The sequence below is a fragment of the Hyperolius riggenbachi genome, chromosome 3 (assembly GCF_040937935.1).
Source record: "Hyperolius riggenbachi isolate aHypRig1 chromosome 3, aHypRig1.pri, whole genome shotgun sequence".
Taxonomy (NCBI): domain Eukaryota; kingdom Metazoa; phylum Chordata; class Amphibia; order Anura; family Hyperoliidae; genus Hyperolius; species Hyperolius riggenbachi.
In genome coordinates, this window is record NC_090648.1 from 215,511,840 (window position 1) to 215,529,843 (window position 18,004).

The 18,004-nt window shown below is 43.4% G+C and overlaps 1 protein-coding gene across 3 annotated transcripts in view; it reads right to left on the reverse strand.

Annotated features, from left to right (window-relative positions):
• The window catches only part of CSPG4 (chondroitin sulfate proteoglycan 4), a 214,660-nt gene that overhangs the window by 51,575 nt on the left and 145,081 nt on the right, over window positions 1–18,004 (reverse strand). For all 3 annotated transcript variants that reach the window (XM_068275712.1, XM_068275714.1, XM_068275711.1), the window contains one exon: window positions 6,536–10,105. In XM_068275712.1, coding sequence (XP_068131813.1) covers window positions 6,536–10,105 — 3,570 coding nt within the window. The remainder of the gene's footprint in view (window positions 1–6,535; window positions 10,106–18,004) is intronic.

The window sequence follows — 18,004 nt, forward strand, 5'->3', positions numbered from 1 at the left end:
TTACAGGAAGCAGTAGGAGGCTGGGGGACGCACAATGATCTCGCTGTTTCTGAAAGAAGCAGCAGATCATTGCGGGGGCTAGATCAACGAACGGGAATGGATTTTCCCGTTCATTGATCTCCGGGCGAGCGGGCGGCGGCGTGCACGAGCGGCGGGTGCGCGCGCACGAGCGGCGGGAGCGCGGACAGCGGCGGTAGCGCGGAAGGTACGGATTTCTCCGTCCCTGGTTTTTTAGGAGGGAAAAAAGGGGCGGAGAAATTCGTACCGCTGGGGGTAAAGTGGTTAAACAAACACATAAATGAGAAATAATTCATCCTATGTCACAAATGTATTAATGAAGGAATACTTTATTCACAAAAGAATGGTAAACGTAACAAATGTGTACATAGCTCATGTTACAGTCGCGTACCAAGCAATGACAAGCACGGCGTTACAACTTCATCCAATCAGCAGCAATTTAATTGCACCTGAATGACGCCCCGTGTGTGGCAGAAAGGGGTTGCTGAAACACCAGACAAGCGTGTAGTCCAGCCTCCCGTCTGATTGAAGCGTATATAATCCTCCGGTGATCTGGGCGCAGGGTGAGCTGAATGACAGCTCACCCTGCTGCCGCTCAAATCCCTGGCGGCGTAAAATACTAGTACTCTAAGTTATCACAACTCAGAGAGATATGTAGTTTGGGGTCTGGTGATTACGTCCAGGGCAGTATAACTTTACTGCTACGGTGGCACTTGGTTTCAGCGCTCATTGCTCTGAAACCACCTGCTTCATGAATGAGCCCTAAGGGCTTGTTCACACCTAGAGCATTTTCGTTTCTTAAGTCCCGGCGATTTTGAAAATCACCCTAAAACCGCTTGTGCAATGATTCCCTATGAGAGAGTTCACATCTGAGAGGTTCGATTTCGATCCGCACCCCAAAGCGCTGCCTGTACCATTTTTGGGGCGATTTGCCTATAATGGAAAGTATAGGGAAATCAATAGCGATTTCCCCAGAGCTTTCATGAATAAATACATTGTGTTTATTCATTTCTGGGTGAAAGAGTTCACTTCCTGACTGCCGTCAGGAAGTGGAAAAAAAATTCCTCTGCAAAAGCGCTTAAAAAAGCGCTTTATCCAGCGCAGGGAAAAAAATTGCTCAGCACTTGAAAAACCACTGGCGATTTGTAGCGTGAACATAACCTAAGTTTTGTATGTATGAAGCATGTTACACAATTTGGGTACTCGCTACATAAATTACGTAAATCCTGGTAAACTTAACTGCTCACGTTAAGTTTACGATTCTTTTTTGAATGGTTCTTATGTGTGCAATTAACATAAAAAACTCAAGTGCTAGAATCAGCATCTATTCAGCCCCGTGCTCTTTAACCCTGCCGTTCCTTACATGATCTGATTCAATAATCCGGAAAAGTATCTTCACACCAATGCTCACATATCGGTTACATAATATCAAGGATCAGTGCACATGCTGAAAAAAAATCAAACCAATGAATCTTGTACTTCCTGGTGCTTACTAATATTTTCAGGAGGAAGTGCCAAGGTGTGTGAGATGTGTTGATACGAAGACCTAATCATGTATCCTGGTCACTGATATTATTAAATGGATGTATAATTATTAGTGTGCGAAATTTCATTCATGGACTATTGTACTGCTGCCTGGGTGACCTTAGGTCACACATCCTTCACTGGGAAGAATGTCCTGAAGAAAAGGGTCCTATCAAGCCGTAACTGGCGAAATTGTTGGATTGTCCAAAGTCACTTCCAGAATCCTGGTCCAGGTGTTATGCTGTGAATACACGGTACGTTTTTTATTATCAATCGAGCCGCTGATGGCTGATCCGACGTGTCCGATACACGGTACAGAAAAGTACCGTGTATTCACAGCATTAAGCCCTATTCGGAATGTTGCTACGTGGTGTTCAAAGGACTGCCTTTTTACCCACAATTCCATGGGAATCTTATGGCCTTGTGTTAAATTACCGTTGTAAAATGGAAATATCGACACAGTACCGAATGGTTACCGCATTGTTATCGATATTTTATCGAATTTTATTGGAAAAACCTTGATGAATACAACTAGAAATTGATAAACTTCGAATTTGGTAATTTAACGAACTGGAAAAAGTTATTGCAAAGACAATGATGCATCGAGGCCTATGTCTGTTCTACATTCTGCTCACTCGGTTTCCTATAGAGCCAGTGTACCTGGGCATAGTACTGTGTCAGTGTGTTTCCATTTGATTTCAGTTTGAGACCATTTTGTTATAATGGCATATCAGGGACATGACACATAAGAGAAACTGAAGCTCAGAGCCTGTGTACACCCACACAGAGTGTGTCAATGTATAAAATGCAATATAATCCAAAGCTTTAACTGTAATGTATAAAATGCAATATAATCCAAAGCTTTAACTGTATACAGTGTATTATTTTTCTGTATATTGAGAAGATCATGGTAATCCGGCTAATATACAAGCATCTGAGCAATGTCAGTGAATATGTAAACTTATGCATGCTTGTGACTGATCTCCTACTTGAAATGCAAAGACCCTATTCACCTATGATTTTAATTACGGTATGCGTGAGCAGGTAGGATTATTCATCCACTGGCATTCTTAGGTTTTGGAATTTTGGTGGTAGCCTTTCTCCGCAAGAACCCTCAGTTCACTAACCTAGACACAGAATCTCTATCTGCTTTAATGCATTCTCCATAGCATGAAATAAGTGAAATAGAGAGACACCCCATAATGGCCATGGCAGATGAATATAGATCAAATCTATATTTGTATTATGTGTACAGATTCCTAAAGCGAGCCTTTCACTTTACTCACATAATGAAGTGATGTTGTAAAACAAAATATTTTACTTATAGGACAACTAAAGTGAGACATGTATGGAGTCTGCCAAATGTATTTCCTTTTAAACAATACCAGTTGCCTGGCAGTTCTGCTGATCTATTTGGTTGCAGTAGTGTTTGAATCACACCAGAAGTAAGCATGCAGCTAATCCTGTCAGATCTGACAATAATGTCAGGATCACCTGATATGCTGCATGCTAGTTCAGGGTCTATGACTAAAAGTATTAGAGGCAGAGGTTTAGCAGGACAGGCAAGCAACTAGTATAGCTTGAAAGGAAATAAATATGGCAGCTTCCATATCTCTCTTGCTTCAGTAGTCCTTTAAAGAGGGCATACAATTATAGACTGCCACCCGATGTGGCAAAACAACCAATGTCATTGATCAGGATCGATTTAAAGAAGAATTGACTCCTACTACACACAGCACATATATTCAGTGGATTTCAGCAAGAAAGCAATTTAAGATCGATCGGACCACAGCGTTACATTGATGCAGTGCAACACTAGGGCTCTCACTGCTTCTGCCCCGCCCTAAACTGATGCAGATCTTCTGTCCTGTCTGATCAAAAAAATTGATTCTTTTGGGGGAGAAAAATCAAGTGAAAATTGATCAATTGGACATGTTGGAGAAATAGATTTCTGTCAGATACGATCACAGTCTAGATATGAACCTGCAAGAAACTGAACGGGAAAATCGATAAGTGTATGGCCAACTTTAGTCTGGCTTCTGTACCCTTTTCAAAAGCAGTTCTCATTGTTCACATAAGTATGTAAATAAACTGAGACAAAGAAGGATGAAAGTAAACCATTGTTCCATAGCTACTCTTAAGTCACAAAACAGTGTTTTTTCCTTCCTAGTCATATATTTAATAAATAGCAGAAATAAATGTTTTTTCTTTTAATTATATGTTTGCAGCGTTTGTGCAGTGCTGACAACTGTTTATCTTCCAGCGCTTGTGTCTATACATAGCGTTGTGATATAAGAGTTACTGTCAATAAATTATGTAAAAAAAAAAAATGAGAGCTACTGTAAATATACCAAAATATTTCTTGCTTTACAAATCCTAAACTTTATCAAATTAAGAAAATATGAATTGGTGCCTTTAAAATAACCATACTAACATATTGACTAAATTGTTTTCAATTTTAGCTATGAAAGTACAGTAAAAAATATTTTTCTTCTAATCTAGGGCTGTCCAACTCCAGTCCTCAAGGGTCATACCAAGGCCAGTGTTTAGGATGGACTGAGAAATGGAGAAATGTGTTCTATGGCCCAGTGCACACCAAAAACCTCTAGCAGATCCGCAAAACACTAGAGGTGTTTGAAGCAGATTTCAGAGTGATTCTAGGCATGTTTAGAGAGGTTTTCTAAACATGCCTAGCATTTTTTGGAGCGTTTTTGTGTAGCAGATTTCAAATATTGTTACAGTAAAGCTGTTACTGAACAGCTAATGTAACAAAAACACCTGAAAATCAGCTCTGATCTAGCGTTTTTCCACTTTCCTATACTGTAACCTTGAGGCACAAACGCTTCAGAAATCTAAAAAATGCTGCAGCCCCCGAGTTTGCGTTGTGGAAAAAACGAACCGCTCTGGTGTGCACCATCCCATTCACTTTCATTAGCCAAGCGGTTTTCCCCCTTGCAAGCGTTTTAAAAAACGCTCCAGAACCGCTCCGGTGTGCACCAGCCCTACCTGATAAACCACACCTTTCCTGATTCAAGTTCATCAATTAATGTGAGGTGTGCCAAAAATGCATGAGGCCCTCAGCCCTTGAGGACTGGAGTTAGACTCCTCTATTCTAATCAAATTACACGTAGATATCTGACTGCAAAATGTGACCCTTGGCAATACAACTAGGCTATGTATTATACTGTAGATATATGTGTTACGGCCAGAACCGGCAGTATGGCCACTTCTAGTTCTGGCCGGCCACTTCGGGTTCTGGCCGGCCAATGTGCGAAGTGGCCGCAGCGCAGCGGCCAATGTGAGAAATGTTTTGTTTACGCTGTCTCGCTGCGGCCAAATTGATGACAACTTGCTTAATTTAATGAAATATAGCCGGTGGCAATGTAATAGATGAAGCCGCCGGCTTACGCACTGCCTCTCTCCTCTCCCCGATTCCCCCCCCCCCCGCCTCCCATACAATAAATACAATAAGTAGCAGCGTGTCCCCGAGAGTCGTTCGTCGCGGCAGGGGAATCCTGCCGTTCCTGCAGAGCGGGTGCTGGCAGGAGCGATGTCTGCAGCCTCCCCGCTCTGCTTTCCTGGAGCGACGAACGACTCTCCGGCTGCATGTCCCCGGCTGCTACATACAATGTATGGGAGGCGGGGAGAGGAGAGAGAAGAGGGGGGGAGAGGAGAGAGGCAGTGCAAAAGCCGGGCGGCTTCATCTATTACATTGCCGCCGGCTATATTTCATTGAATTAAGCAAGTTGTCATCAATTTGGCCGCAGCGAGACGGCATAAACATTACATTTCTAACATTGCCCGCTGCGCTGCGGCCACTTCGCACATTGGCCGGCCAGAACCCGAAGTGGCCGGCCAGAACTAGAAGTGGCCACACTTCGGGTTCTGGCCGTAACATATATACAGATTATGGCATTTGAAATCTCAGTGCTTCTGCAATGAAATGTTTTTGTAAGCAAAACAATGGTCAATCCACTTGCTTTTGTACGTCTATGAAAAATGTACTGAATGTATTATGATCAAAGATTGTACATTCATTTTCAATGACTCTGCTTTAGGCGTGATTTGCCAGTAGAGATGAAATCTCAATGCAATTTAATGAACAAGCCATTGTTTGTTTGTCTTTTAATTATCTTATATTTTTCTTTGATGTATATTGCATTTCTATTTGTGTGCATTACAGATGCGGGCCCATATGCAACTTTTTCTCCTGAGTTTTCTCCTAAGTGATATTTTCAAACTTGCCAATAAAATTCCTTTTGAATCACCAGCAAGCAAAGAAATACCTAAAATAGTTTCGAAAGTACTCTTCCACCTATTTTTTGGTACTTTTTCAATTGCAAAATGCTGAAAAGTTATTCTTAAAAAAAGAATGGAAAATTATCACCTAGGAGAAAACACGGGAGAAAAATTAATTGCATGTGGGCCGTGATATCATAGTTCAGTATGTGTACAACAGTAGGGCCAGGCATACCTAATTAAAGCAGATCTGAAGAACTAAAAAAAAGTGTTTCACTTACCTGGGGTTTCTGTTCAAAATTTGAAGTGACATGCGTGTCATGAAACAAAAGAATGATACCTACAACTTAATTTAGAAGAATACAAAACCTGGGGGTTTCTGCCAGCCCCTTGCAGCCTTCCTGTCCTGCACCGGTCCTCCACGATCCTCTGTTATCCCGCCGCCAGCTAGTTTCATTACCGCGACGCGACAACTGCGCCTGCACGCCCCGGGCCACCCGGACTATTGCGGGCGGGAATGTGAAAAAAGATACGCGTGGTCCGGGGCGCGTAGGCGCTGTTGCCACGTTGGTGGTAACGAAACCACAGGTAAGTGAAACACTGTTTTTTTTTAGTTCTTCAGTTCTGCTTTAAGTTGGCAACTGGATTTATATTATCATCGCTTTGTTAACTAAGCTAAGCAAATGACGTTTGAATGGCCAGGACAAATGTATAATATGTCAAAGAAAGTTGGTTGCCACCTGGCAAAACTCACCATTAGATGATCCTTCTTTATTTCTGCTGCTTCCCTCTGGAAGACGTACACCTTCTCATTGTGCATCACATTCAGAGTTACAGGTGGAGACTCAGTGGCTACTTGAACCATAATGTCACCTACTGCCACTACCTGATTTGCTTCAACGGAAATTCGGAAATTATCTTTGTTACTTCCTTCTCCATTGTGTTGATAAACCATGAGACCATCGGACAGATCTTGTTGTGAAAATGAATCTGTGGACTCACCCCCCTTTAAAACTTCACCCCACAGTGGTTTAGTGCTGATATAATATTTTATTTCATCTTCCGTACGTAGATCCAAGTTGGACTCCAGTTTTAGGCTTGGGGCTGACAAAGTTGCTTTTCCACCTGGAAGTACATTTAGAATGGTGATATTGGAAATGTGAATGTAAGGATCAGATGCCTGAACCTCTAAGATAGTAGTAAGATGATGAAGACCATCTGAAACTCTCAGCTGTATAGAACCCTGATCTGGGCCACTATGTATAAACAAAATTCTGTGTCTTCTGAGGTCCTCTTGTGTGAACCTCACAACTACTTTCGATGGCTCATCCACAAAGGCTATTCTTCCAAATGGTACTCCATACCAAACTAGGACTATTTGTGAGTCTGTTGATCCTGAGTCTGGATCTAGGAAAGCGATATCATTTGTAGTTAGCAACTTCTGTCCATCACGGACAACATTGAAAACTTTCTGCACAGATTGTAATGGTGGATTGTCATTGACAGGTTGAATTGACACTCGGAAGACACCTCTTAATACTTCCTGTTCTTCATATTCTTCTTCTCCACTCACATCATCGGCACTGCCCTCCTGCTGTCGGGAGGCTACAAATGGTATATCATCTTCAGTTGTTTCTGAGCCATCATGCTGGTAAAAAAGTACCCCTTCAAGGATATCAATATTGCTGAACTCTAATATTCCTTCTTCTGTAGGATCTCCAGAATCTGGACTTCCCTTTCGTATTAACGTGCCATGCTGGGGTCCATCGATTACTTCATAAATGAAACCAGCACTATTGCCACTTTTTAGGAAAAGGTGGTTTGGAGTTATTGCCCCCTGCCCTCCCTCAAGAACATGTAATAGTTGATTAGTAAGTTGTGGGGCATCTGGATCTGCATCAATTAAAACTTTGACAGTATACACTGTGGAGGCCTTGCTGCCGTGTAACATCTGGAACAGAAATTGGTCTTCAGTTTCTTTTGTGTTTCGTACTGTAGCTGCATAGCTGAAGCGCTCTTTTACCAGATCTTCCTGGGTAAATAAGGAGCCTTCTATAACACGTTTTCCATTAAGCAACAGATTACCCTTCTTGGGGGACTTAACAATCAAATATGTGGTTAACACCAGTTCATGGTCTTCTGTGAGTGTATCTAATTGTAGCTGCTTATCTGACAGATTCATTTCACGCTTCTTCCCTAACTTTAGAAGAACTGTTGTCATCTTTTGTATACTAGACCTCTTCACTTTTATACGCAACGTATTATTACTCATTACTTGAGTTCCAAGTTTTAGCTGAATTTTCAGATCTTCGCTCCTCTCACCACTCCTAGTATCAGAACCTGTGCTGAGATACCGAACTCCTGCTCTTTCCAAGTCACTCTGGCTAAATGTCTCTGTTTCTTTCCATTCCCCTCCGCCTACCAGCTTTTGTATAACTCCCATTTTGGGGTTTCCTACCAACTGATACATGATTTCTTCTCCAAGTTTATCTGAAGTGGCCAATATAGGCAGGTTGAAAGGTGTGATAACTGCAGATGATCCCTCTGGCACCACTACTGTTTTATGTGTCACATTTGTGGGTGGCTCTAGCACTACAAAGTTGGCATAAACCAAAGAGCTTCTTGTAATTCCATCACTAGCCTGCAGTGTTAGTTGTATCTGTAGTCCAGACTTGTGGATAAATACTACGTCATCTTCTTCTAAATCCTTGCAGGAGAATTCTTGGATAGCTTTTCCAGGCTTGTGTTGTAATTCGACATGGCCTTCTTTAGCATTCACTGTGACATATACTTTAAGCAAGTGACATGGTGTATCAGGATCTTCAATCTTGATGATATCTGTTGTAAATACTCTTCTACCACCTTTTAAAACCCCTATTATATTACCCTTAGGGAACTCAATTATCGGTATGGCTGTAGAAGGGGATATATTTATTGAAATATTATATTGCTGGGCTTTTCTTAAACAGTCTGGAACATGTACACCACTGGCTAATGATACTTCCAAATACAGGTGGTCTTCATGTGACTGGGATCCATCATGAACATATTTCACTCTATGATTAGTTACATCTAGTAGCGTAAATTTACGCCTTGCTTCAGCACCTGCTATGTCAAGCTCCAAATGTCCATTTTGAGTGTCATTTACTATAGTGAAAACTATTTGGGATTGACGTATCCCAGATTTGCTCAGGTCAACTATGGGTTGGACATGTCTCCATTCCAGGACTGATGTGCCCCCTCTGGTAACTGACAATGGCTTTGTGTTAATGAAAGATGTCAGTTTAGGTGTACCATGTTCCATCTTGCAGATATCAAAAAGATTCATAATGACCGAGGACCCTGTCGCTGTAGTAGAAAGACTGGAAAGGGTGGTGGCCTCTTCATATTCAACATAGTCCTCATATTCATGGCACCCATCTGTAATATCTCTGCTAGCCAAAGCATCATGCAGGTCTTTCTTTATGTAGTTTACCTTTAAGTTTGTAACACAGCCAGAGAAGGACCTGTATTCCATATCATCTATAAATAAGCGACCAAGTGGACCTTCCCTTATCTTAATCAATGTGATCTCATCCAATCCTCCCACATACAAATTACCATGGAAATCCCAAATGTCTCCAAAATTATCAAGAGAGACTTGGGAAGGTGTATTATCTACAATAAGCTGAATTTTAGAGTTATCTATGAAGACTTGGACATCATGGGGCTGACTGTCACTTATATATACCATATTCTGAATTTTTACAGCAGACCTTCCTGTATCTACTGTGCCCTGTATGTGACCTCCAACAATTTCAAAGTATAGGTATGATCTTTGTGGGCCAGACTCATAGATGAGTGGGGCACGTCCTGGTCTAGATGTTTCCAATGTAAATTGAATAGATCCATGTGATTTCACATCCCAGTTAGGAAATATTATATATGAGCGTGGTCCAATAAATCCAAAGGATTCAGCAGAATTAGACAGAAAGTCAGTATGGCAATCTTCCCATTGTCCATGGAGTTCTACTTGAGGGAGGGAACTTGAAAGCAGATCAACATTGTCAAACTTTGCCTCTAAGATGCATCCATGAAAAGTGGGAATGCCCTGCAAGTGATCTGGAATACCACTCTCACCAGTTCCACCAAGGAAGATTCCATCATCAAGCTGCAGCTTTTGTGGTGGCCAAGGTAGGTCCATGATGCTGGTGAAGTTGTTCAGAGTTAAAGACATCTGAGACTCTGATATCATCAGATTTACTTTGTGTGTCTGTGTGTTTTTCAAAATCATCCATGTTGGGGAATATAGTATAGACTCTCCTTTACCTCTTTCTAGATGAGCCTGTTGGAAAACAGAAGAACATGTTATGGTCATTAAGTACGCATGTAAATAGTATAAACATTTTGGCTAAGCTTACACATCTTGAATCTATGTAAAACACCATATAGCTTACATGCATGGAACGTAGGGTCACCTATCCAGGCCAGTAGACAGATAAATGCGATATTGGGTCAAATGTCAAAGGGGTGAATAAACACATACATGTTAAAATGACTCAGATCTGGCCATTGAGTTTAGACTCAATGGCCAGATCTCAGAGTCATTTTAACATGTATTTGTGTTTATTGTACATGAATGTGGTTCCAAACTGAGATACATTAAAAGCTGCAATTGTTTACTTCAATGTACAGGTCTATTTGATTAGAGATAGCCCGAACCTCCGATTTTAGGTTTGCGAACCCGGTTCGTGAACCTCCCCAAACGTTCGCGAACATGTGAACGTTCGCAAACCGCCATAGACTTCAATGGGAAGGCGAACTTTGAAAACTAGAAAAAATTATGCTGGCCACAAAAGTGATGGAAAAGATGTTTCAAGGAGTCCAACACCTGGAGGGGGGCATGGATGAGTGGGATAGACGCCAAAAGTCCCGGGGGGGAAATCTGGTTTTGACGTAAAGCAGCGTTTTAAGGGCAGAAATCACATTGGATGCTAAATTGCAGGCCTAAAGTGCTTTAAAACATCTTGCATGTGTATACATCAATCAGGGAGTGTAATTAGAGTACTGCTTCACACTGATACACCAAACGCACTGTGCAACGCACCGCAAGCAGCTGTTTGCGTAGTGACGGCCATGCTGGACTGGTGCGCACCATGGCGAGAGTGCAGGCCGTGGCGGTGTTCAAGCCCATATGGTCGCCGGGCTGTGGTAGCTCAATGATAGAACAACAGTGACTGTCCAGCTGATCAAATTCACCACGGCAAGGTAATGATCACGAAAGGGAATGTGCACATGTACATACAGGTATATGCTGTGATGAGGTGGGTTCACTGAACACAACAGCTAGGTATATACAGTGAGGTGGGTTCACTCAACACAAAAGGTAGGTATATGCAGTGAGGTGGGTTCACACAACACAAAAGGTAGGTATATGCAGTGAGGTGGGTTCACTGAACACAACAGCTAGGGATATATAGTGAGGTGGGTTCACTCAACACAAAAGGTAGGTATATGCAGTGAGGTGGGTTCACTCAACACAAAAGGTAGGTATATGCAGTGATGAGGTGGGTTATTGTGAAGAGAAGGTTGAGAAACGCAAGATCCAACACTCTGGATGAGCTTAAGGCTGCTATCAAAGGATTCTGGGCCTCCATAGCACCTGAGCAGTGCCACAGGCTGATTGCCTCCATACCACGCCGCATTGAAGCAGTCATTTCTGCAAAAGGATTCTCGACCAAGTATTGAGTGCATAACTGAACATCATTTTTTGAAGGTTGACTTTTTTTGTTTTAAAAACACTTTTCTTTTATTGGTCGGATGAAATATGCTAATTTTTTGAGATAAGAAATTTGGGTTTTCATGAGCTGTATGCCAAAATCATCAATATTAAAACAATAAAAGGCTTGAACTACTTCAGTTGTGTGTATTTGAATCTAAAATATATGAAAGTCTAATGTTTATCAGTACATTACAGAAAATAATGAACTTTATCACAATATGCTAATTTTTTGAGAAGATCCTGTATATCATACCTCTCAACCTTCTTGTGTCCAACAGCATGCACCTTTCCTGTGCTCCTCCAGCACCAGCATATATGCACAGTGTTGGGGCAGTGGTAGCCATGCTTATCTCACCTCCTCCGGGCTCCAGCAATATGCATCCATCCAATACAGCTCACTGCTTGCTCTACTTCCTTGTTCTCCTCTTGCATATCATGTAATTACATGTAAGGTGAGAAAATCGAGATGGCCAGAGAGCGAGCGGTGAGCTGTTGTGGATAATATGTACGTGGTTCACACCATTGAAATAAAATTATTAAACAGTTTAAAATTTGAGGCGTTAAAGGTATATTTACCTCCTCCTTTAAGGGGAAAAAACTCAATGGTAAGGTTAAGAACTGTAATTTTATTGATCCAACTGTGTTTCTCGGGGCTAGGTTCCCACTTATTCTGACATATAAAGAGAGCAGACTCTCCAATGAGCCACTGAGTCGTAGTAGAGCCCTCCCGAGAGAAGGTAAGTGTTTACCTTTACCTATTTTTTCTAAACTGTATTTAATACTTCTATTTTACTTTGGCACCTCGAACCGCGTACATAATCATACCATCTCGTGCAGAGAGTATATCTCTTTGTTGTTTTGTCCGTAACTGCAGAGAGCTACTTTTTAATCCAAGTGGGGTTAGGTTTATTCTCCCCATCAGCCTACTGTTGAGCCATTGCTGTGGCACACATGTGAGTATAATTATTCACCTTGTCATAATCCCTGTAGTAAGAAACTTACTACAATTTATTGGCTCTTGGATTCCTCCTATATTCCTCTAGACACCTGAGAAGCTATATGGGGGATGGAGGGGGAAAGTATTAAACAACAGGGAAATATGCTATATTAGGGAGGGAGGAGGGGGGGAGGGAGGGGGAAGCCCTAGGCACCAGAGAAACTATATGTGTGTGTGGGGGGGGGGGGGTAAGCAATACACACTAGGGAAGTTATTTTGGGGATGTGAGGGAGGGAGGGTGAAGCCCTAGGCAACAGGGGACTTTGTAAAAGGTAACTAAAGGAGGGAGGAACACCAAGATATTATATAGGGGAGGGAGGACCACCAGACACCAGGGAACTGTATAGGGGGAAAAAGGGGGCGGGGTCGCTAGACACTAAGGAACTGTATATGGGAGGGACAGGCCCAGATTTACATCACAGGAGCCTATAGGCACAGATGTCCTGGCACCTTAGACTTCACCCTCCATGAACCTACAAACAGCTATCAAACTGCACCGCAAGTGTACTGGCTGTCCTGGCTATCACTTCTCCCTTCCTTCCCTTGCCCATCATACGTAATTACAGGTGTCCCTTATTATTAGGTGGCCAGGAGTACCCTCAATATTAAGTAGCTAGAGGTGCCCCCAAGTATTAGGTAGCTAGGGGGAGCTCAGAATTAGAGATGCCCCTGACTGAAGGGAGAGCTCGTCAGTGGAATGCCAAGGGCAGGGCAAGTATCTTCTCTTATACACTCTTATCAGGACTCTGCATAGGGAAGGAGGGTGGGAGGTGCTCGTGGAAGGGAGTCAGCTGTCTTTCCATCATCAGGCACCTGTAGGCATTTGCCTACAGTGCCTTATGGTAAATCCAGCCCTGGGGAGGGAGCCAATAGACACCAGGGAACTATATATGGGAGGGAGGGGGAACTAGACACTGGGGAACTGTATATGGAAGGGAGGGAGCCACTAGACACCAGGGAAATATATATATGGGGGATTAGACACCAAAAAATATAGGGGAGCGGCACACCCCACGTAGAATTGGGGCATGGCTAAAGGTGTGGTCTTAGTATCCCTTTTTCCTGACTTCAAAAATTGGGAGGTATGTTATATGCAGCAGAGAATTAGGCCAAGCAGACACACTTCCTGCTGATTTTGATTGGCCCAATCCCAAGCAGCATTTACATTTACATTCAAGCTGGAATTATTAGCGTCTCATTGAGCATCTCCATTGATCAAAGCACCAACATCATCCATACACATCGCTTCTATAGTTTGAGCACAGTGGGCATCTGTGACTGACTGTGGACTGGAGTCTGACTGGGTACACTTTTGGCATTATAGGCATAATGAATATTTTTTCTTTAAATTAAATGCGAAGCAAAAGTTGCAAGCAGACAGCTACTTAAAGGCAAATGAGCACCTGGAATTACACTTTTTTTTAAAGGAACCATCATTAGGGAGGTTCATAGTGGAGTCTGCCATAGAGGGGCAGTGTTAGGACGAATGCCATGACTTACCTATGGGGTGCTGCTCCTCTGGCCCCCTGTCCATATGGGATCTGCCGTCTTCTCCAGGGAGAGACTTCAGCTGCTGCATTTCCAACTTTCCTGGCAAAGTCACGCAAACCTGCCGCAGTGCATGGTGGTAGTCCGTGAATCCGAGTACAAAGATATTCTCATATCCATGGACTACATCTCCCAGCATGCATTGTGCCAGGCAGCTACACTCTCTCCCTGGAGAAGATGGCAGATCCCATATGGACAAGGGGCCAGAGGAGCAGCACCCCGTAGGTAAGTAATGAGGCTCACCCCAACCTTCGCCCCCCAATGCCACACTCCATTATGAACCTTCCTTATGGGGGGAGTCATTAAAAATAATGTTTAATTCCAGATGCTCTGCTGCCTTTAAAAGTGAGCAGGAAGAGCAAGCATGCAGGAATATAGTACCATACTTCTGTACAAACAAAGGTATAAGCGAATAATAATAATTCATATGTGCAACACTCCTATGTAATAAACTGGAACTGACAGAGCATACTGTGCGCCTGTTCACTTGTGTACAGAAAGTAGAACAGCCTGCTCTGTGTCTCTGCTCATTGCTCTGTATGAAGAGCTGTGTGTGTATGAGTGTGCATGGACAGATGGGGGCAGATGAGGATAATTTCTGCATCCCCATAGCACCACATCTGCTTTTCATTTGGATTTTAGGAACAAACTGATTTATAATGGAAATATATATTTGTGTGTATGTGTGTGTGGGAGCTGATCAGCATTGAAACCATTTTTGGCTTCTAATATCTGTGTTACACTGCTAATATATATATATTGCAAGTAAGCCCAGCTTGTTTGTGTCCAGAAATGTGCATATCTATCTCCCACTTCTGTCTTAACGTTTGGTATGAGCACATTGCTGTTATTTGCATTATATCCTCTTCTGCATGACCTCTCGGTATCTTCTGAATTACTATGCCGTATGAGCTTATGGCAGGAGGCGTAAAGCAGAAGTAAATAAGAACCAAGGGGGAAAAACACTTCATTTGATAATCTGATCCTGGTTTCTTTAGCAATGAAGGATCACATGTACACAAATAAAGTATATTTAGTAGTGCAATGCATATTAGTGCAGGAAATGCATCTACACAGGCAACTAGTAAATAAAATGGAGTTTAGCCAATACTGTTTTTACTGAAAATACTGCATTCTCGAATGTGACATCCTTTAAGGCAGGGGCGTTGCTAGGATCCTAAGAGATCTGGGGCACTTTTGGGCACTCCAGCCGGAAAATGGGTGTGGCCATGCACCAGAATGTGGGTGTGGTCATGGGTAGAGCAACATTTACATAAACTTAGCAGCAGTTTAAGTAGGCCTGCCCAGCAAAATGTTGGATGAAGCCCCCCTCCATTATTACAAAAAAAAAAATGCAGCATATCACATTGACAGGCAGTGTCACTTAAATGACAATTGTAGAGGCTGTGGAGGCTGCCATATTTATTTCCTCTTAAACAGTAGCAGTTGCCTTGCAGCCCTGCTGCTCTGTTTGACTGCAGTAGTGTCTGAATAACACCAGAAACAAGCATACAGCTAATGTTGTCAGATCTGAAAATAATGTCAGAAACACCCCCATGTTCTCCCCAGGCTCTTTTAACCGGTTGCTGTCATTGGCTCAACTCCTCCTATGCAGTAAGAAGAGTTGTGCAAAGAAGCGCCAGCCCTTCATTCTCTCATTGTGCCCCACTCAGCTACTTTATCTTGCCACTCAGCTGGCAAAAGAACCTGAGGAGAACACTGCACCTGATCTGCTGCATGCTTGCTCAGGGTCTGTGGCTAAAAGTATTAGAGGCAGAGGATCAGCAAGATAGCCAGGCAACTGGTATTGCTTAAAATAATAATATGGCAGCCTCCACTTACCTCTCACTGCAGTTCTCCTTTAAACATCACTAGGCAGAGATACCTGGCTTCTGTGCTGGCTGGTCTGGCTTTCTGCTGGGTGGGCTGGCCTGCCGACAGGTTATCTGGCATTCCCTGACCTTCTAGTGGACCCCCTCCCAGGCACCACAACTCCCAGCATGCCCCCATGGAAGAGCCACAGCTCCCTGCATGCCCCCATAAAGGCATCACAGCACCCAGCATGCCACCACAGCACCCAGTTTGCCTACATAGAGGCACCACAGCACCCAGCATAACCCCGATTGATGCACCACAGCTCCCAGTATGCCCGCCATTGAGGCATCACAGCTGACTCTGCCTGGGGGACATCAGAGGCACCCCAGAATAGATCCAGGGTACATGCCACTGATCTTTGGGGATAGCAAAGCCCCTGCTTTAAAGAGACCCTGTACTAAAATAAAGTCCTTTCGGGGGTACTTACTTCAGGAGTGGGAAGCCTCAGGGTCCCATTGAGGCTTCCCCATCCCTGTAGCTGCAGGCAATCCGGCTCCCCCGAAGCATCCCGCAATCCTGGCTCGACAAGCCTGACAAGGCTTGATATATTTACCTTCCCTGCCTCCAACGGGTGGCGCTGTTGCGGCTCTCAGCACGGAAACAGACGGAAATAGCCGATTCTGCTCTACTACGCAGGCACAGGAAACTTGCGCCTGCGCAGTAGAGCAGACCGACAGCAATCGGTTAATTCCGCCTATCTCCAAGCGGAGAGCCTATACTGCGCCTGTGCTGGAGCCAGGAAGGTAAATATTTACATTTCCACTGTTTGGAGGGGCACAGCGAGACCGCCGTGGGACACAGGAGGACGGGGAAGCCTCGATAGGATCCGGAGGCTTCCACCACCCGAGGTGAGTACCCCCCAGGGGAACTATTTTTAGTTACAGGTTTTCTTTAAGGTAAGAGTGACTTACCATTTTGTCATATAAGATAAAAATATACCTTTGGCGCCTCCTACACCTTCCTATCCATTTCAAGACTCATTCTTCCCTGACACAGGTGAACAGTGTTAGGCCGGCACATATTAATGAACTAGCCATGGGAGGAGCTCATCCGATTCAAGTCTCATTCTTCCCTGACACAGGTGAACAGTGTTAGGCCGGCACATATTAATGAACTAGCCATGGGAGGAGCTCATCCGTTCCAAGACTCATTCTTCCATGACACAGGTGAACAGTGTTAGGCCGGCACATATTAATGAACTAGACATGGGAGGAGCTCATCTGTTCCAAGACTCATTCTTCCCTGACACAGGTGAACAGTGTTAGGCTGGCACATTTTAATGAACTAGACATGGGAGGAGCTCATCGGTTCCAAGACTCATTCTTCCCTGACACAGGTGAACAGTGTTAGGTCGGCACATATTAATGAACTAGACATGGGAGGAGCTCATCGGTTCCAAGACTCATTCTTCCATGACACAGGTGAACAGTGTTAGGCTGGCACATATTAATGAACTAGACATGGGAGGAGCTCATCGGTTCCAAGACTCATTCTTCCCTGACACAGGTGAACAGTGTTAGGCCGGGACATATTAATGAACTAGACATGGGAGGAGCTCATCGGTTCCAAGACTCATTCTTCCATGACACAGGTGAACAGTGTTAGGCCGGCACATATTAATGAACTAGACATGGGAGGAGCTCATCCATTCCAATACTCATTCTTCCCTGACACAGGTGAACAGTGTTAGGCCAGCACATATTAATGAACTAGCCATGGGAGGAGCTCATCCGTTCCAAGACTCATTCTTCCCTGACAAAGGTGAACAGTGTTAGGCTGGGAATACACAATGAGTTTTTTTGGCAGATTTACTGGCCGATTGATTTTTCGATTGATTTCCATTCACTTCAATGAGAAAATCGATCAGAAAAAACAATTGAAATCAGATCGGACATGTTGGAAATCATCTATCGAGCCATCTATCTGCCAAAAAAACTCATGGTGTATTCCCAGCATTAGGCCAGCACATGACTCAGCCGTCAGTGCTAAGACTCCTATAGGCTGCATTGCAAACATACTTAGATGCTCCTGGATGCCACCTC